At 34.0% G+C, this 22,227-nt stretch overlaps 1 protein-coding gene across 3 annotated transcripts in view; it reads left to right on the plus strand.

Moving 5' to 3' along the window:
* Positions 1-22,223, plus strand: part of LOC115441686 — a 43,318-nt gene extending 21,095 nt beyond the window's left edge. The window contains exons 2-3 of one of the 3 annotated variants that reach the window (XM_030166568.2): positions 7,615-7,657; positions 19,231-22,223. In XM_030166568.2, the coding sequence (XP_030022428.1) occupies positions 19,244-21,844 (2,601 nt within the window). In that variant the 5' untranslated portion in view covers positions 7,615-7,657; positions 19,231-19,243 and the 3' untranslated portion in view covers positions 21,845-22,223. Of the gene's footprint in view, positions 1-7,614; positions 7,658-17,610; positions 17,833-19,230 lie in introns of those variants that run through there. The other 2 variants (XM_030166569.2, XM_037442853.1) reach the window with 2 other exon arrangements.
* Positions 22,224-22,227: the final 4 nt, after the last annotated feature.

The following is a 22,227-nucleotide window of genomic DNA, read 5'->3' on the forward strand; positions in this document are numbered from 1 at the left end:
GATTTTACGATTACGTTGAAATGCGAACTAAAAATCAACTATAACTGTAATGTCATTAAAACGTAGTGGAGCAATGATGGCGGGTCGGCGCGAGTCGCGACTTGTGCCAAAGCTGTGAACTAACAGGTTTGCCGGGTACATACAGATGTGCTGAGTGTCAAATATCAGCACATACTTGTCCGCACTTTATATTTTTCGTAAATTTCGCTTCATATGTTGTGTTAACAATTATCAGGCACAAGGATATCTTAAGTAGGCTATGCAAAGTGATGATTGCAACAGCAAACTTTGATTATATTATAATGGCGCTACTAATGCGTTGCACTGTCATATTTGATATAAATTTAGGGTTGTGCCATTTTGTTTTGAGTGATTTTTGCTTATTTAGAGGTGATGTAAATAAGTCAATATTCAACACGCTGCATGCGTACTGCCATACTGTGGTCGATGTTGTGGCTTCTGTTCGACGAAATTGTAACCAGAGCCTCAAGCGAACACCTGTCACAGTTGCCGATTTCCAAAAAGAAAGCTGAAGATATTTATCAAGGTTCGTTAAAATAATTTGCCGAAGACGCAATCTCGAAAGTTATAAAAATATTTGCACTAATATTGGACCTGGCTGTCCGTCCAAGCTACAATCTAAGACGGAACGTTAACATTAGAGAGTAGTATGTTAGAAAAGAGAAAATGTAACAACTTCCTCTTAAAGGATACGTAATACGGAGCAAAGAAATATAAACAGCTATAAATCTTTAGTGGGATAGAGTAACACAAATATCCCTTTAATGTGCAATCCCAAAGCACGTTGGAATTGCTTTGCGTGGGCGGATATCTCATATTCGATTACCACTAAAACGCTAGTTTAGTGCTGTTGCCTTCGATGAGTTCACAAACATGTATTCGTAGAAGCGTTCGCGCCATCATTTTCGCTTTTAGCGAACAATCAGACGAAACCATTTCGATTTTTCACTTGAAATAAAGAGGCTATTGTTCTTATAGATGTTGAGTTGTTGCGTGTTAGCCTACTTTGTGATTTGTTTGTTTTTTACTAAGCGATTTTAATATGAATAATTTTTATATTTACATTTTTTCTTATTCCCAGATAGTAGATATGTATACCTACGTTTACGAATCTATAGACACTTGAACTAATATTAATGTAAAATTTACTAAACTGAAATACATGTTATAAAAAGCCAAGCGTAGTTCTCTAAAATAAAGATCATCTCGTCACTGGAATTCCAGGTAAAAGTTAATGCCTACATCAAAAAATTGGCAAAGCGTAACCCAGTGCCAGTTGCCAGACAATAACGGCAAAATAATGACTGTATAATTGTTTCCGTTTTTTCCATATACGTTAGCCGAGTTAAAAAGGCGATTCATTGTAACTCCGCACTCGTCTGCGGGAAGAGGACCGTGAAAACAAGGTCCGTGTGCCGAAATGTAAACCAACACAACATATCGAATGATCGTTCATACATTTGCATACATTACAGTAATAACTTAATCCAGGTGGTTGCCGTAACTCGACACCGTCGGCAACATGACGTCTTTTTGGCATTAAATAGCCACGTTAAAAAAACAATTATGTTACATACTGATCTATGGATGTGATAGCCGTTGATATTCTATCGATTAATATTTATAATAGACTAGCTTTTGCGTACGGTTTCGCCCGCGTGAAGGAGTTTCCCGGGATAATTTTTTTCCGACTTACTTATGTATCGTTATATTATGACCTAATTACCCAAAATCAATATAAATTGTAGCCTATGTGTTATCCTGATGTATAACCAATATTACTGTAAAGTTTCATCCAAGTCCGTTCAGTAGTTTTTTCGTAAAAGAGAAACAAACACACATACATCCATACATCCATCCTCAGAAACTTTCGCATTTAATATTTGTAGGGTGATTGAGAGGACAGATGCCAATGTTATTTTTTTTATCATTAATTTGTTACGGATCTCAACTTTGTGTTCAATGTAAGGTCTATAGTATTAAAAATAGACTGTTCAAGAACATAAAGCATTGTTATCTCATTCATTTACATAGTTTTACCTTGTTATAGCGGATACAAAAGGATCACTACCCTTTGTAACCTGCCGTGCTGCTTTTGACCTAGTTATGCTCCTTTTATACCGGTTATAATGCTACCAACTTGACTGTCAATGCAAACATTAAAATATTAATGTCTAAGCTACGTTCATTGTACTTTAGTTTAACGTTAGGTTTAAAATGTTATTAGGCGAACTATATGACCTAACTGCGTTGATTTAAGACTTTTAGGCTTAAAATATGGTTCCGTAAGACCCGTGAAAACAACATAACCGAGCCATGCACTCTCTAAGTGGTGGTGGAAAAAAAGGCTTAAAAAGTGATTAGCCTGTTATTTAGCTGATTCTTGTGGTCAGTTCGTAATGATGTAAATTTTACTGCATTAGTATTCAATGAACAATTGTTTGTCTAAAAAACAACTACGAAACTAGCTTGTCGCTCTTTAACGCTTACCCTGAATTCGCAAGACAAATGTAATCGATGTTTAATGTGATCCCCGTATCTTTTTCCGCGTCTTGGTAATAGATTACCGAATCCTTGCTATTTATTCATAATCAGGTTCATTTGATTTTTTGTCTTATAACTTTCTTCAGTAATAACTTTGCATTCAACGCGTTAACCTTTTTGATACGTATTTTCATTGACTTCATAAGAACCTCTGTCATTAATCATTGTAATTCAGATATATTCCGCATTTTTAAAACTCGTTGGGTGCGGAAACTACGTGTTCCATATGTTTTTATGATTGTAGGATTAGTAAAAAATTATAAATAATCCGAGAACCTAATCAGGCGTACATCGAAGGGATACTATAACGCTGTACATTCTTGTACAGTCAGCCACAAACGAATCTGAACAAATTCATTAAATTGTGTAATATTTGTACAATCCAAATTATTTTCCCATATGAATTTTTAGTTAACTGGGATTACCAAATGTACAACGTCAGATGTACAGTCAAATATAAATTCTACAGTCAAATATAGAAAAGTCTTTTTCTCTTTGTGAACGGATCTTTAGGCGGCCTAGGTAATGTAATACGATGTATAATGCGCTTGGGAATTTCCCTACTTCCGCGTTCTTCACAGTCTGTGCAATTTATCTTCGGTTATTTATAATATAAAATTATAAACATTTTGTACCAAGATAGACTTTAATCATTCGGTGTCTCAATTAGTACAAAATATTACCTCTAAATAATTTTTGTCTTATGCTTTATAATTTTGAAACTGAATAAATGCTTATAATATCATGTGTGGTAAATACGCGTTAAAACGAAGAGAATCAATTCCAACAAGTTAATTAAAGTATTAGGTGTTTTTCCGCTTAATAATTATCGACTATGACATTTACATATTTCATTTAATATCTCCAAGACAAGATACAATAAATATTCCATACTATCATAATTGACTCATAAAATAAATACAATGTCTAGACATTGACCGGGGAATTCTTAAAGAAAACTTATTTTAAAGGACTTGAATCCAAATATAACTGAAAAACAATCTACGTTTTAACAAGTGAACTTTATTTTTGCCTCCGTTGGAAAAACGATTTGGTTTATTCAAGGGCTATATAAAGATGATATTTATTAATGAGCAAAATCATTATTAAACTCCATTGATTACAAAAGAAAAACTAGATACAGTGGTTGTCATTCCAGGACTCAAATTCAACTTAACTATAGGCCTGGCCAAGAATAATAATCGCTATATTGTGGCAAAATATAAAACTAATTTCTTGTAAGTACTAATGTTAAAAAGTAAGAGTTCGCTCTCAAATGAGGCTTTTAATTTTTCTTGGCAAGCTATACTCAAAATATTCGCCATCGTTATAACTCTATGGCTTTTTGAAAAACAATAATACTAATATAAATCACAGATGCATATCCGTTGCCATACCCCGCATATTTTTCATATAATAAATATGACGCTAAGTGAGGTAGCGGTAAAAAACCGCAAGTAAAAAGTCGATTCAATGAAGTGAGTCGCTCAGACGTCTGGATTTATAATAGCATAGCCTTTTACAGAGCAGGTCACGGCGCCATGTTGAAAACTATCGCACTACTGGCACGTACTAAAAGAAACTATGCGAGATTTATGGTCGCATTTCTTACGTAGTATTTGTATTCTATTTGGTCGCTTTTTTTCAATTTAAAGTCCCTACTGATGAAGAAACGTTTAAGATTTAAAGATACCTACATATATAAAATAAAATTTGCAAAGTATTTTATAGATCGTATTTATTTTTAAGTAAGTAATTAACGCTTTTATTTTTATGGGAAGTTCATTTTGTCTTCAAAAAAATTGAATTACAATTAATTGTTATTTAAAACATTATTATGCTATTACAATATTTAATATAATCAGGGTAATACAAGTGACGTATAATGTGTACATAGAACTAAGTATCGGATACTCTACTTTGCAGTGTTATAACCATTGACATATTTAAAGGTATAAGATAAGTAATTAAATGTAGTACATACATATCGGTTATAACTATGTGTGGTGCAAACTAAATGATTAATCCAGATGTTTACGTTATATATAGTGACAGCATATTATCCAATAAAATGCTTATTAAATGCTCATTGAAAAACACTCATTACGTAATTACTCAATGAACCACACATAGGAATACGGGGTACTGACTTTATCTTACTCAATAGTTAATGTCTTAACTTAGTGTTGGAAACTAGAATTCATAATACATAAGAAATAATTCTACGCATATTGATAACCTCTACATCTATATGTAGTCTAAGTTATAGGTATTATATTAATTCATAATGAAAATACCACTGAAATTGTTGATTCCGTGCATCTTCTCCTAAATTACACTTCATATTCATTTGCAATCACCACTATAATAAAGACTATTTAATAAAGAATTTTGGTAGTTACATATTTTCAAAACGATCTAAAATTGTTTTTGTTTTTTTTAGAAATCATTCGTAAATCCTTGCATAATTTCGCTCGTAATTTGTGCGCCATGAATATATGGAACTAATACTCAAGGCCATTTGCTCGGAGGAGGGCCCTAATACGTCAGTTTTAGGCGTATATGAAATAAAATCTGTATGGGAGAAGGTCACGTCTCCCATCGAATTTCCTAATAAAATTTATATTTTATACAAGATAAAGAATGATAAAAGAAAACGTGCCAGTTTCACCGTCCCAAATCCCTGTATAGCTTAATATCTGCAAGCAGAAGCTTATAATGTATAATCTAATTGCATCAGCAGGAGGAATAATAATTATAATCAATGAAGCAGTAAGCAGAGTAAACCCAAGATGTGAAAAAAAATCCGCAATATTACAAGTTCTTTTGAATAGTTGTCAACATCCAACCTAATAAATATTGTACAACGTCATGGCAGCAGCAATTAATACTTAATTCCACGTAACTGATTGAGTCGTCAGCGATTCGGTTAGTATTGCCTGTTAACTCTTGATTTCATTATTAATCAATCTTGTTTTAACCGTTATTTATGTTATTTAGGCCGTTTGCAAGGATTAGGCTAAGTTGGTTTAATTTAGCTCGCAAAGCTGAGAAAATTACACAATTTCAGAATTAGCTTCGTTTGTGGTATATAATCGGCTTAAATGCTTCCAAAACAAAACAAGATAAAATCATAATTTTACATTTCTCAAATCTGTGTCTGTATGACACAGTCATTATGTTAGACAATGATTGTATTTAATGCACGTATACATAAAAATATTATGTTTTAATACGTAAATAACAACAAAAATATAATTCAAACTAGAAATTGAGAACTATTAATGTCGTAACTTGCAACACATTAACTTAATTCGTTAATGCCATAGAGTATATTTAAAATTGAATTTCACTTGATACAGTTCTGTGAAAATACCTTTAAGAAACAGACAGATAGACATCATGATCCCAGAACAGTTCCGTTTTTCCATAATGAGATATAGAAACCAAAAAAGGTAAACATTACAAACAGACATGTTCTAACAAATCGGAACAGGCTTCTAAACTATATTATGCTTAGGTAATAACTACCTTTTGCACCAACGAGGTCGCATACATATCTTTAAGCGGAATAGAAATATCAGAAGATTTTTTTTTACTCTTCAGCCCGTTTTACGTAAAATATAGTAACAAACACAGTCTCATTTAGTAAGGGTTGTGTGAAAAACACAAGACACGGTTACGTAAACTAACTTGCAAACCCATCAAGCCTATAAAACTGATACTTTATGCCTATTTCCGAGAGGTGCAAATCCTAGCATTTAAAGAAATTATAACCGCAATAAAATTTGTTTCGTATACCTTCTTATGGTACTCGACACGCATAACCGGCTGGTCGACAACCGGTTCTGTTTACCAAGCGGCTCCTATTTAGGGTGACTAGATGTCCGGATAAAGCTAGATACGTCTGACTAACCAATAGACGTTTGTACTTAGTTTTATCCGCTTTAAATATTTGCCTGGCAGTTGCATGGTTAAGTTTCAAAACTGATGAGATTATGTTTTTAAACTTCAAACCAATCAATCAAGATTTATGGTTTATGGAATTTAAAAAATGCGATTTGCCGAGGTTTGGATTTTGTGAAGGTTTCAGCGTTGACTCTTGATATCAAAGAACGGGAATAAACTCAACGAACTGTAAAGGAACTAGATTTATTCTGTCCTTCAAAGATTCAATATGCTAAAAACTCAAGCCCAAGATCTTCAAAATGAAAATCGTTTATCGTTGAAATTCATACAGAAGATTAACATTTTGTTTTTCGAGGATTGGAGATTTGGTGATTGACAATGGGTTATTTTTTTATTTTTTCACCTGCATTCCGTAGTTGCACAGTACAGGAAAAAGCAAAGAAAAGATTTCCATCAATTTACAACATTATACATCTTGTTGCACGTAGTGTCGTAAATGTACATTACACAAATAAGCACGTCATTGGAGGAATCCCGCTCGTTACTCCAGCGTCATAGTAACAAATTTTATCAAAGGAAACTCTTATAAAATCCCATCTACATTCTTCAGCCACTCAGTCGAGAATAGGCGTTGGACTGATTAACAACAAATTTTTTGCCAATTCATTTATTAAATTATCAATTTAATATTTGACTAACAAGATAATAGCGTCAATAAATATTCTAAATTGGTAATATACTATTTTTATAATATTGAATTTTATTTTTATATTGCTATTTTACTATCATATTATAGATTTAAAAACTACTGCTAGTTCTGAATCGATATAAGCATACTCGTTTATCGATTTAATTTGTAATCGATACATCCATCGAAACGTGAACCCTAGTCGGGCACAAACATCATTTGGCCACTGACCCGTGCCATCTGTTCCATCAAAGCTTTTACTTTTATCCACCACTTATTTATGGTTAGACTATTTATTTACTTACTATTTTTATAACCGTCTATTGATCTAATTGTCCACACTGCATCGCTTTTATGCACGACTGTTTGCCAATTGATAACAACTGGTGTGTTCTGTTTATTATTGATTTTATTGACATAGATATTTACTGGCTTAATTTTATTTATTACAGATTTTTAATCAAGAAGTCATCGGGTAGCTGAACAGTGTCAGAGGTGCGTATTTATTTTTATTTTTTTATTATATATTGAAATCTTTGTTTTTATAACGTTATCTTTCTCTAAATAATATTAAGAGGAAGGCTGTATACACACTGGGTTTTTGAATATGGATTAGTCATTGTAATTTAAAACAGCACAAATGCAGCCGGTACGCAAAAACCATATCACCTAAATCTGTAATAACTATAATTATGCTAAATGAAATAGGCAGTTGTAGATTTCGTAATATGGAAAATACGTCATTATGAGATACGTTAAGGAGAAATATTTTACAACGATAAAACACGGCAAATTGCGTACAAACTCCACGTAGCATAATTTGTTTTTCCTTCTTGTATAAAAAGGTTAATTCCCAAGAAATCATATTAAGATAATAGATATAATTATGAATGAGACAATCAGCATACAATTACGATTAATCTAACGTGTTCCCTTGTCAATTAATGCATGCCATCAACTTAAATATTATGACTTTTGGATGCTTTACCTTTTGTTTACCTAAAGACTAACTAAAATAAATTCACGATGAATTCTCTTGCTATATGTTTCGGTGACGTAAGTAAGCTAACTTTAAAACTCGAACATAATGCCTATCCTTCAGCTAGGAGATTTTACGATTCGAGGTATTTCTTCTACATAAGGTTTTTTTATGTGTTCATAGATTATAATATTATAAGCTGTAATTAGGTTATAAAGTATGACGGGGTTGAAACCCCGAACTAGATAAAGATAAAAGAGATTTTAAGCTATACTTTGTATTGCATAAAATATTATCTCGGTTTTATATAAATAATCTTACACGTAAATGCTTTATGTAATAATAAAGAAAGAAAATTCTCATGAAGTCTCCTTGAAATATTTTTTTTCCTTAACAACATTGTTATTTTGTTACTTGAAAAACTGTTGCGCAGCTTTAACATCAACAATTAAAATTAATATTATTAAAAAATCTCATTACCTCGCACAATCGTACCATCATAAAATGCATGTCATCATAAAATATGACGTCACAGGTGTCCCAGTTACAAAAGATTAAAAAACTAATTTACATATTGTAATACAGTACATCGTTCCGGTTACAACCCTATATGCATTTTTGCACGCGCTAACTTCGATAAAGGTCCTCGGTCGATTGTATGCAAAACAAATTTATCTAAGTGCACACAATTAGTATTCATCGATCGTACAAAATATTCGCTTTCGGTCGTATAAGCGTTGAATGATGTCTTTTTATTAATCGTATAGTATGGCAGATATGAATTAGGAGAGGCCTAAGGTGTACAGAATCGTGGCTTGCGGTTTTTAGTAGTCTTTATCCTTCAACTATGGAATAAGGGCGTTAGTGTTTAAGACAAACAATACGCAAATAATAAAAAAAATGTTAATTAAAATATAAGCTTATTTCATAGGATAGAATAAAATGTCTTGGAATAAAAACCTTAATTTACATTCATTTATTTTTAGTCATAATTTATTCTGTTTGTTTCCCAAATAAATAAATAAAATAAAAATTCATAAGACGGCGTATCCAAAGTATTCTTAAACATGACTCAGAAGTCGATGCTTTCTCTTTGTTTTCCTAAGTGACAATAATATAGAAAGATAAAAAATATGCATATCTTAATGCGACTTGATAAATGATGGCCTCTGTAAGACATGTGAGATGTTGAAGATGGTCACGAGGTTCTGACTGATGTCACTATTAATAATTTAGTCGTTTATTTTAAGGCGTTGTCCCTAAGCTATATAGTCGATGTCTTAAGGTCTTTTATCTGTAATTTATATAAAATGACCGAATAAATATCTCCTTTACTCAGGCTCGGGAAGACGTGAATATGAAGCGATTGTAACAAAAGGAAAACAACGCATATTTTGAAACCACAATATTGTATTTGTTGTGATTAAGTGTCAATGTAAACCACAATTTGAAGGAATTTTAATTAAAAAAAACACAATATTTAACACAGTTGTAACCACAATATTTCATTTGTTATAAGAAATTGTAAATTAAATTATTGAATCACATATTGAATGAACCAAGTATTAAGTCGTAGATACTTAGTTGGTAATCGCGGCACACCAAGGCGAAAGTGCAAATGCCAAAATGTTGAATCTTAAAATGGTTGCGACGACTTAATATGTCTCCAACTTAATTTAATCTAAATATGTAGAAAAGGTTTAAGTATATCAGCTTAACGGTTTTAAATAATCTGATTTATTTGCTGGTTTTAGGATATATTTCATATTCGCCCGGATAGAAACCACCGTACACAAGGTGTTAAAACCCGCCATAGTGGCCCACGTAAGTGTGTCACGTTTTGTGATCAGCCTGTATATATCAAGTTCTAGGCCGGCATAATTGTGTCGACTGCGAGGAGTGATAATCATCTCTCGTCATTCTACTGGACCCCACTCCACTTACCATTAGGTCCAGTGGCGTTACTATGCCGGACTCGAATAAAAAAAACATATTAGAATTATTTTATTGAACGGATCATAATATAGTTAGTGACCAGTCAATTATTATCTTCTATGACGAGATATTTTTACCATTGTCCCGTAGATTTAACTCCTCAGTAGGCGATTGTTTTACTGTTATGTAGCTAATCTTCCTATTCAATTAGCAATTTTATCATGGCCCTTAATAGTAATAAATGGTAATTCTTTGAGGTAGCGGCAAATATACAAAGTCTGTAAAAAAAATCATTAAACAAAATTCAAGTATGTACACGTACATGTTTTATGATTGACACGTAACTTGTTCCAAGTCAGAAGCACCCGCTCTTATCGATAATCTCTTTCAATCTATCTTTTAACGATATAGAAGAAAACAACTCTTATCTGATTAAGATAATTTTACATAAGAACATACTAGAATAATCAATGAAACTTTTACTCATTCCTAATTGGACAACGGAAATATAATTTATATATTTTTATCACTGTTAATTCATCGCTGATACCAGAATTTAGCCGACAATATACTAAGAGCCATTTTCGATCTTACATTATATATTTCTGGCTCTGGCAGATTTAAATACAAATATCCATAGCTTATATTAACGGTTTTTATAGTCATTTACTCTTACCGACTTTCTATTCTAAACAAAATAAAATAGTGTAGCTCGACACGGAAGGTGCAGTACAAACTCCGGTACAAATGAAATACGGTATTTGACGTTGGTAAGGTATGTTAAATGTCAACAGCGTCGCGGGTAGTGTCTATTCGTTATCACGCTGATATCCGTAATCTCTACAGATACCGCGAGATAAAATAGGTTATTGTAGTCATTTGTTATAGTCAACTGTATCGTGAAAGGGCATTACTCTGTTTTCAAAAGAGGTTGTTTGTGATTTCTTTATGTTTTTAATGGCTTTTAGCTTGTATTATAACTGCCTATTTGATATAGCTTCTAGGTTAAGCTATAGTCTTCTACTGAAATGCTGTTTTATGATGAAAAATGCGCCGTTCGTGTCAACCATAACGTCTACATTATTTCTAACAGATTTTTGGAATGCGACATTAATCAAAACCAAGCCCTGCTTGTCTTTGTAATGTAGGGTTATTTGAATGTCCGATTTTATACATTATTTCTTGTGTAAGAAAATAATGCGAAATTTACATTCTTTAGTGAAATCATCATCAAAATTGCTTAAAACTTAAGCTATTATTGATATTTGAAATATCAAATATGAATAATAGCTGACTGTGCATATGCTCTTATCGCCTTCTAGTAAATTAAATTAATTTGTGGTAAATAATAATTGTTTATGACCGAAATTAAAAATAAAAATGCATTCTTAAAGTTTATTTATAGTCTAGGCGTCATGCATGATATGATTGTTATAAGGTAAATGGAATTACATATAAAATAAAGGTTAAACTCGTAATATACCGTCATCAAAAAAATCCGGCGCCGGACAAAGGAACGTCAGACGATTAAATTACCATTCGCTGAAAGATTATATCATGTTTCACCAAAACTAATCATAATTTTATACTACGTTAAAGTAGCTCTACTGCATTTGATTTTAAGTGTGGTGGCGTCCAGATAGCTGATATAGTATTGATAAGCATTGACGTATATTCATGGACGTTTATATAGACACGAACGTACATATAAACTATTTGTTCAAAATCTGAACTAAAATGGCAACCAAAACGTCACCTTAATAACCTATTTATTCACTTAAACAACAAATAATTTTCCTTATTTGACTAATATTTTTTAATCAAATCCAAGTTTACACTTTAACTCGAGTACTTATAAGCACCACTCCGTACACAACCACAAGCTGTCAATATTGACCATACTAAAGTCAGTTTGAATGGATTGCAGTTCAATTCAGTTGAACACAGTTAATGTTTGGAACGCCACATCTAGTACGTAGTACATATATCGATGATTGATAAGCTGCAATAAACGTAGAGCTTCACGCATATAAATTCATCCGATAATAGCAATACAACCTAAACGTGATTTCTTATTCTCTTACTTAACCATAGCAAGAAAGAGCACAGCTCGACAGTTGATTGAATACCCTATTTGCAGTGTCTACGTACGCCATAAGACATATTTTCAAAACTTAAATCAAGATTTATGTAGAATAAGAAGTTTATAGTACAAGATTTCACGGTATTTGACTCAACAAAACCATGTATGAGATTAAGTTTACGTAATAAAATGTTTTATTTGTGTTTCATCAACGATAACCTTGCATGTAGAGTCCACAAAAATATTATTCAACAAATACCTATTATACGCGTCACTAGGCGAGAACACCGAACGGACTTCACGACACAATATTTTATACGCCTTTTATGACAATATTAGAAGCGAAACTTCAAAAAATAATTATAATAAGCGTAAAAAATATGTACATTTAGATTTTCTACTATATGTATTTACATGAGAGCGGGACCGTCTCACTTTGTATTAGGTGTAAACATAAGGGCCCTTATTCTGTATGATAGTGTAAACGCGTAACGCGGCCATGTCATGTTATCTTCGAGAAATGTGTGTGGAGTGGTATTCTGTAAGCCAAATTACTATAGTCCTAAACATGATGCATTGTGTTACGTGCTTGTTACACACTGTCAAAATAACGTGCGGGATAGAGAATAAGGCCCCTGGCCTGTTGTTTTAAAATATGGTATTCCATATGTATTTTTTTCCTTGTATGTACGATAAATAAATAGGGTATAGGTGCCCTCAATTCCGCGATACGAGCACAGAAAGTACACAAAGCCAAAAATATGTCGTTTATAATCCGTAGATATACAATACGGAGACCATTAAATAGATATACTTAGTCTGGCCATAAATACTGTTACACTTAATTATAAAAAAATATTACATTTGAATTTCGAATCTGTCATTTTTATACGATTGTTCATTGTGTTTTCTCATTTTGGCGCCAATACATTGTAAAATATTTTGCGATATTAAAATGGTGTGGGGTGATAAAGAGAACCGAATCGCTGTGATAGCATTACACAAAGTAGGTATGGAGCCAAATGCAATTTTTAAAACTCTCCATACACTTGGTATTAGTAAAATGTTTGTGTACCGGGCTATTAATAGGTACAATGAGACCTCCTCTGTTTGTGACAGAAAAGATCTGGCCGTCCACGTAGTGTTCGTACGAAAAAGGTGGTCAAAGCAGTAAGGGAAAGAATTCGAAGAAATCCTGTCCGAAAGCAAAAGATTTTATCTCGGGAAATGAAGATAGCACCTAGAACCATGTCGCGTATTTTAAAAGATGACTTAGGACTTGCAGCCTATAAGAGACGCACTGGCCATTTCTTAACTGATAATTTAAAGAAGAATAGGGTGGTAAAAATCGAAACAACTACTGAAGCGGTACGCAAAGGGAGGTCACAGAAAAATTTTGTTTACGGATGAGAAAATTTTTACAATTGAGCAACATTTTAACAAACAAAATGACCGTATTTATGCTCAAAGCTCTAAGGAAGCTTCCCAATTAGTCGACAGAGTGCAACGTGGACATTATCCGACTTCAGTGATGGTTTGGTGGGGTGTTAGCTATGAAGGAGTGACTGAGCCATATTTTTGTGAAAAAGGTATCAAAACATCGGCACAAGTGTATCAAGATACCATTCTTGAGAAGGTAGTTAAGCCCCTTAACATCACCATGTTCAATAACCAAGTATGGTCCTTCCAGCAAGACTCGGCGCCGGGTCATAAAGCTCGGTCCACGCAGTCTTGGTTGGAATCGAACGTTTCGGACTTCATCAGAGCTGAAGACTGGCCGTCGTCTAGTCCCGATCTTAATCCGCTGGATTATGATTTGTGGTCAGTTTTAGAGAGTACAGCTTGCTCTAAACGCCATGATAATTTGGAGTCCCTAAAACAATCTATACGATTGGCAGTGAAGAATTTTCCCATGGAAAGAGTGCGTGCTTCTATTGATAACTGGCCTCATCGTTTAAAGGACTGTATTGCAGCCAATGGAGACCACTTCGAATAAGCTTTTTATATTTTTAATTGTTTTATATTTATGTATTAAACTGACACACTGTAAAAGTAATAAATGTTATTTGCAGTTAACAATTTTTCTTTTTTTCTTTATTACAATATTTATGGCAAGACTAGGTATGTATTTATTTATTCAAAAACTATACAAATATTTTTCTCGCGTCATTTTTATATTAAGAATATTTCTCTAATGCTTATCGTACGTTCTTAGATATTTTTTTATCGGGAGCAAAGGAGTTTGCTTTCACTATCAATCATCTCTGTGACGGTTTAAATTGTTTGTTGCTGTGCTTTGGAGCATGCAATAATAATGAATTATCGTTTAAATGACCTCCAAGCATAAAGCAATTAAACGTTGATAAAGATAAATTTGAAAATATTTACAATATATATATTTATCATGTTTAGAAGTTGAACATTTTGAGCCTATACTATGTAATTATCTGTCTTTTGCTTTCGCATTAGGCGAAATATTTATTAGATAATTAATATGTGCCTATATATGATTAACTCAATTGTATCTTAATATAATTAAAATAACACTTGCATTACTCAAATTACCACATTAATCATCGTCCGAATATATTAATGTAACGTCACTTAAAAATATAAAAATAACACCGAATAGCAGAACATCTTAAAAATATGCAGCCATGAAAGTTTCAAATATTCTCCAAAAAAATGTATAATACTTACTCTACAAATTAGGTCCCCTGCTGCATGCCTGTTACAAACTTTGGCATAAATTAATTATTAATTACCTGCAGGTGTTCTTCAGACGAGCTAAGTACGTAATTTCGCTAAGCACCGTACATGTCTGTTCAAAACAGGCTTGATACATCGTTATTATCCTTTACCACGCCCAAGGTGATCGTCGATAGAATTGGTAGTAAAATGAAATCATTCGATATCGATGGACAGACTCAACGAGTAAATAATATCAGCCCTGTATTACATACTTGCCCACTGCTGAGCACGGACCTTATCTATTACTAAGAGGGATTAGGCCTTAGTGCACCACGCTGGCCTAGTGCGGATTGGTAGACTTCACACACCTTCGAAATTCCTAAAGAGAACTTCTCAGATGTGCAGGTTTCCTCACGATGTTTTCTTTCCCAGTTAAAGCGAACGCTAAATTCACAAAGAATACACACATGATTTTTTAGAAAAGTCAGAGGTGTGTGCCCTTGGAATTTGAACCTGCGGACATTCGTCTTGGCAGTCCGTTCCACACCCAACTAGGCTATCGCCGCACTCAACTCAACGAGTAATATCCCTAATTTAAAATGTCCGTAGTTATATAAGTGATCTTGGTGTTATTCGGATAATAATAATTATTCGTATAAATTGTTTTGACGTATCATAAGTGCAACTTTGTTTGCCTACTTGATTAATAAAGTATTTTATATTATTTAACATCTATCAACAAATAATAATCCGTTTTAACTATTCTGCATTGATCGGTTAAAATACACTCTAGCCAGCTCTATACATCATGTTACATTGAAAAGATCGCCGGTCAATCCGCATTCATTCAATATTGAACGATGGATTTGTCAACCATTATTGATTTGTGGATCAATCGACTTGATATGTATGGATGGGACACGCAAATTTGGCTATAGTTGTCTTAATTATGTTTATAATAAAATTTAGTTTACATTTAAGCAGTAATATTCCGGTAATTTGATGCTTTCGAAAAACAAAGTTTTTTTTTAAAGCTATCAATTTATATATTATAGTTGAAGTGACATAAACACAAAAAGAAGTTCTTTTTTTCTAAGGAAAGAAATCTTGGTTTTCACGACATAAATTAAACTCTCTTATAATATAGGCAGTTCACTTTCAAACATAACATAACCTTTTACAGGTATTGCCATATAATCAGTTGGGAAAATGTATGTCAGCTCGCCACCTACGAAGATCTCCCACGTTTCGATCAAACTAATTTTGTGCCTCGCATATCACCGTGACGAATTTATCATAGTAGCAAATTATTTTCATATTAGTGTTTTAATCTAGTAACTGACTGGTTTTTTGATCGGAGTTTCCTTGGTCTGTGGAATGTTGTGCAGAAAAAAATATTCAATCGCGAAGTCGATTTGCATCTTGAAAATAGAATAATCTTCAACGGTTGTTTATGCAAAAATAACATTATTAAATAAGGTTAACATTCTAACACACTCACTTCTCGATACGTATCCAAAAAATATTCTACTCCGCCACAAATTTAAATAAAAAATTTCGACCATGATTCTATTTTCAAAGATAATTACTAATTAAATTTACTTTTGGAACATACCTACGCGACTACTATGAAACACGATGCTGTTGACCTATTCGAAAAGTAAAACGTCTGGTAGCGTTTTCGATATTTTATTTTATTCATCATTATCAATACATATATTTTATATACTTGTTTGCTGCATTCGGCTCTCTTTCATGTTTTCTCAATTTACCCACACTCAGTCGCCGCAGTATGAAACCTATAATTAATAATAATACGATTTCCTGGTGTGATACTCAGAATATTAATTATAACTATTTATAGTAAACTGTTAAGACGGAAATTATAAGTATAAGACGATGTAGTTTCCTAGTTAAACAGTGCTTTTCCTAATGATTTTTGTTGACTTTACAAATGTTTGAATGTAAGTATGTAGAGCGGCGCGCTCAGCCACTATCTTATCTTATCGTACAGTCTATGTTCGCTTCGTGTGATGGTAAATATATTGTTCACCTGTATTCTTTAATAGAATGGTATTAAAATAGATTTTTTAATTGTCTAGCTAAATTTACCAGCTAGCAAAGTGACTTTCAACTTTCTTTCTCAGACAAAATATCTGAATCTTTTTTTATATCTACGTCAAAACTTAAAAAAAATAAAATAATCGCGTTATAGAATCACAAAGAATACAAACAATACTTATTACCTTTAATGAAACGAGTCATTAAATTGCATTCTTGGCAAGAAGCCGGCGCAAATTGTACATAGAACTAACTTGATCTGATTTCTAATAGGTTAAAATTTTTATGCTAAGAAAATCTCCAAAATATTTAGTGCAGGAGGAGTAAAATATTATTAACATTTATTGTAATCTGCATGAAGAAGATTCAATTTTTACTGGTGGCTCTAGCTAGAAAGTATTTCATAAAACATTTTAGCTCTACAATAGGTCTGTCTGAATCAATTAACCTTGATCTAAAATAGTTTATTATAAACTTTATTACATCCGACGGCTTCAAGTGCATTAAAATGTTTTCCCTATCGAAATGGTGCTAAATGAATCCCTATATTATCCCCAAGTCTATTAAGACCAAAAACGTACATTCCAAGAAGTGACGTGCATACCCAAAAGTATTTCGTAGTCGCCGTCGATGAATCAGCCCGTGATCCATAATTCCGGTTTGCTAACAAAAACATAAAATAAATTCAATATTATATAGCAGCGAGCGCCAGTGTACGTGGGTATGTCGGTGGAAACGTACGCAAACAGACCTGCGATATTACCTTTGTGTTCGCAATTATCAGACTATCATCGCCCTTCATTCAGTGACAATCACTCGCGAAGTCAGTATCGCTATGCTACATTGTGTTGTGTTGTGAAAGTGCTTTCTATAAACCAGTATAATCATTGTCTTATCCTTTAAATAGAACGGCTCGAATATGTAAGTGAAAACATAAATGAATAAAAGTATTTTGTGTTGATAGTGATTATATTTAACGAGTGGAAACTGGAAACGTGTCTTGACACTGGCTATTATCATGCAAATAAAGATGTCTACAGCACACGTTTGAAGGAAAACCAACTTATTTAAGGTCATCCAGTAGAAACATCTAAACATGTGATATTACTATTTTGGCTGATTTACTTTTGAGTATTTTGGTTTTGTTAAATCTTTATATTATAGAGATTACTTTTATAATAATTTAACTCGTATATTCTTTATTACGTAATATTGCTACGCATTTTTATTAATATCATGCCTTTTGTAAACAGTAACGTACTATTCGACCATACTGTGTACACAATAAGTATCATATTGTACACAATCTAAACAAGAATACCTATTATATTGTAGATATTATTTTATGAAAGTTAGTAGAACCATTTAATATAATTTAATATTATATGCGAACAGCACGTATTTTTTTTAAGTTGGCTAAAAATATGCATAATTATTATTTTATCCTATCAATAACAGATCTATGCATCCTTATGGAAGTATAGATTCGCGGTGCACCTTCTCAATCTCACCTTGATTAAAAAGTTCTGATGTTATACTGCATTTCTTTGCCGGATCCTTATTCTCTGAAATAGATCTTAACGACCCCGTCCTTTGCTAACTTTATTATAGTACATAATTTATTAAAATGTACAACAAAAATCATAGAGAGACGTTATTTAGAAAAATAATCCTCATAATAACATAAAACAATATATTTCTTGTATTTTATACCTAATGATTCTAAATTAATGATATAATGTTGCACACAAAGTTAATTTACGCACACAACGGCGAGTGCAAAAATATAAACACTACCGCACATAGAGACGAGACTAAAGTTTGATATCACATGTCTTGTGAAGTCACGACAACAGAACGACAGATGGACAATACAGAGATAAGATTTCACTAGAACAATGCTACCAACATCTGTTGTTTATATGTAGATATAAAATATTACCAACCGTAATAAAGATACGTATTTAAACATGGTTATCGACAATTATAATCTTACTCGGTTCTGGTTCATGTAAACTAAATGTGAATGTTAAAAATATAAACATCATATAATGACGTATTTTAATAAATTCCTTGTCCTAATCTTGCTTTAGATTATTGGTGAATTTGTTTGCTTTGTTCCACACGCCACATTATGTGAACCTATTGTTAGCGTAAAAGCAAACACAAAAAGAAATAGGTTATTTCATTGTGTTCTGCTATTGTTATTACAAGTAGGAACGTGACCAGCCTCGTGTTTCGAGAATATTTCGTAATTGATGTAATAGCTATAAGTGTTTTCTCAATAATTAACTAATCGCTCGTTTGTTATCGTTTCAGAGTTCGCTAAGACATGGGGGCGAGGTCCCGGGAGTTAATACTGCTCCTGGCAGCATGTGCGCTTGCGCTCAGCGAGCCCGTCAACAAGACTGCCAAGAAAGACATTAAGGACGCAGCAAATTTTGTGTACCAATATGAAGATTACGACTCCGCAGACGACCAAGAAGTGTTGTTCAACGAGGACAGGCCTTGTCCCAGGGACTGCATATGCACTGTATCTCAGGGATACAGGATAGCCAAGTGCAACCGGCTTGAAATCGGCACGCAGAAGTTTGGCGATGACATCACAGACCTCGTGATCGAGAATGCTGATCCGTTGTACCCAATACAGCTGAACGATTTCATTTTCAAGAAGCTGGGATTACACCAAGTGGCCACGGTCAAGATTGTGAACAGTACTATTGACTTCATCGGCCCCAATGCTTTCCACGGCCTGAATGAATTGTATGCGCTTAACCTGTCCAATAACAAACTGAAGAGCTTACATCCGGAAACGTTCGCAACCAATAAGAAACTGTTATTGCTGACTCTTTCAAACAATCCTCTTAAATTCCCGGCAGCAGGATCTGAGGACTACTTCTTGAACACTACCTCTGTGCAAGAGCTTGATGTATCTTACTGCAACATGCAGTACATTACGGCGAACACTTTCAAGTACATGCCGGGTCTTATGTACCTGAACGTTGCTGGCAACAACTTGTCCGACATGGACCCCGATACATTTAAGAAACTTCTCGACTTGGAAGAACTCGACATCAGCGATAACAACATCAAATCATTGCCCGATGACATTTTCTCGGAAAATACTGAACTAGCTACCCTTCATATTCTGAAAAACCCCATTGACACTGTCTATGGCTTGCAAATCTCAGACTTATTAACTCTTAACGCTGGTCAAACTAACATCAAGCTTGTTGGACCCTCCATGTTCAACGGTATGACTTATATTGCCAATCTTAATCTCAGTGGAAACAGCATTGAGAAAATCCATAATCAAGCATTCCATAAGCTCGTAGAGCTCAATTATCTGGACCTTTCTTACAATAATTTAGACTTCATTTCAAGTATTCTGATTAAAGAAAACATTGAATTAGACATATTTAAAATTTCCAACAACCCCAGATTGAAACATTTACCAGAAGAAGGATTTATGTGTTCTGCTGATCAATTCAATATTTATTTCTTTGATGCTTCGAACTGTGGTCTTGAGGAAATTTACGACGATTCTCTTAAAACTTTCTCCGCTTTATCTGTACTAAATCTTTCTGATAACAATATTAAATCGATCAGTAATAAAGTATTCACTCCATGCCCAAGACTGGTAGAAATCAATTTGGCAAACAATATGCTTACCACTTTGGAACCGAAACAGTTCGAGAAAAATAAGGAACTCGCCAAGTTGAATCTTCAAGGAAACCCCTTGAAAGTACTGTCCATTGAAGTATTTGTTCACACGCCTGTAATGACTTGGCTGGATATGAGTCACGCCGAATTGACCTCACTTTGGAAAGTGGACAAAAACCACACCACGGGTGTGCTCAACAGTTTAACTTTTTTGAACGTGTCGCACAACAGAATCAATGAAATCAAGCAAACTGAACTGGATAATTTGAACAAATTGCGCACCCTGGATATTACTAATAACCCACTGGCATGCAGCCGTGACTTTGAAAACCTTATGACGTGGTTGAGTAACCGCAAGGTATCTCCTAACGGCAACGCTGCGAATATCGCTAACTTGGCCAGAGACGGAAAGGACGACGATGAAACTTACAGCTGGGACTTCCTGACCCGTAAGACGTGTGGTAGTGCTCTACCACACCCTGTTGAGCCCTTACCAGAGGTTTCCGATGAGGAGATGTGGGAGAGAATCGACAAAGATGCTGAGGGTAACTTTGATGTAAAGAATATTTTAGATGATGAAAAATTACCTGAAGATTCTAAAGCACCCGAAAACAAGCTGAATGCTGATACTGTTAATGACGACAAGGATGACGCTGATACTGAGGGTGATGAATTTTCAGAGGAGGATGAAGATGATGGCGAAGAAGACGACTCAGGCGAAGACTACGATGAAGGTGATGGTGACGACGACATTCACCTTAAAGTTAAACTCATTGAGAAGCCTGAATCCAAGTCCGACGGCGTATACAAAGCACCACCAGCAGGACCTCAAACAGACAAAGTAAAGATCGACTTCAAACTGCTAGACAACGACAATATGTATGACGATTTAGAATCCGACATATACACCGAAGCTCGCACCGCTGACGAGGACCATGGCCACTACGAGTACTTGTGGCCTATATCGATCGCCATCTTGGGCGCCCTCTTATTACTGATTGTGATCGCCAAAGTGGTCATGATCATGTGCGGCAAAAAGACGAAGCAGATGCGATACAACAGTGCCATAATCGCAGCCATGAGCCAGCCGGGCCGCACGAAGAAGGACTGCGGCCTGGTGTACCAGCAGTTGTCGGAAGACGTGACCGGCCCAGCCACGCCCAAGCTGAACCGCTATGCGCCCCTTCACAACGTTACTGTGAACGCGTCCAACACGTCGTACGAGAGCAGTCCTTTCCACCACAGCCAGGTTGTGCCAGAAGCGGTTTGAGGCACGCGTACAAACATACGTTAGAGTTTAAAACACGAAACTAACAACTGTGTTAACTTTTCATAAGCAGTAAGTGATAGAATGTAAGCGCTAGTCACAGCTGAATACATATCTAACATTTCTTAGTACAGTGCCTTCAAACGACGAACACTCTCGAACAATATTGCGACCATCGTTCTAGCGCTTTTTGAATTATGAAATAACAAATTAAAGTCAAATTACAACAAATTAATTTAAGATTATACATATTATATATTTTACAAATTAGTTGATAGGTTTATTTTATGTACTTAAAATTATTAAAATTAAACACCACATTGTTGTTTTTGTTGTATTATCCCTATGACTTACAAATAAAGGAAAATGTTGTAATATAAAACAAT

The sequence above is a fragment of the Manduca sexta genome, chromosome 25, assembly GCF_014839805.1.
Source record: "Manduca sexta isolate Smith_Timp_Sample1 chromosome 25, JHU_Msex_v1.0, whole genome shotgun sequence".
In the NCBI taxonomy this organism is placed as follows: Eukaryota; Metazoa; Arthropoda; class Insecta; order Lepidoptera; family Sphingidae; genus Manduca; species Manduca sexta.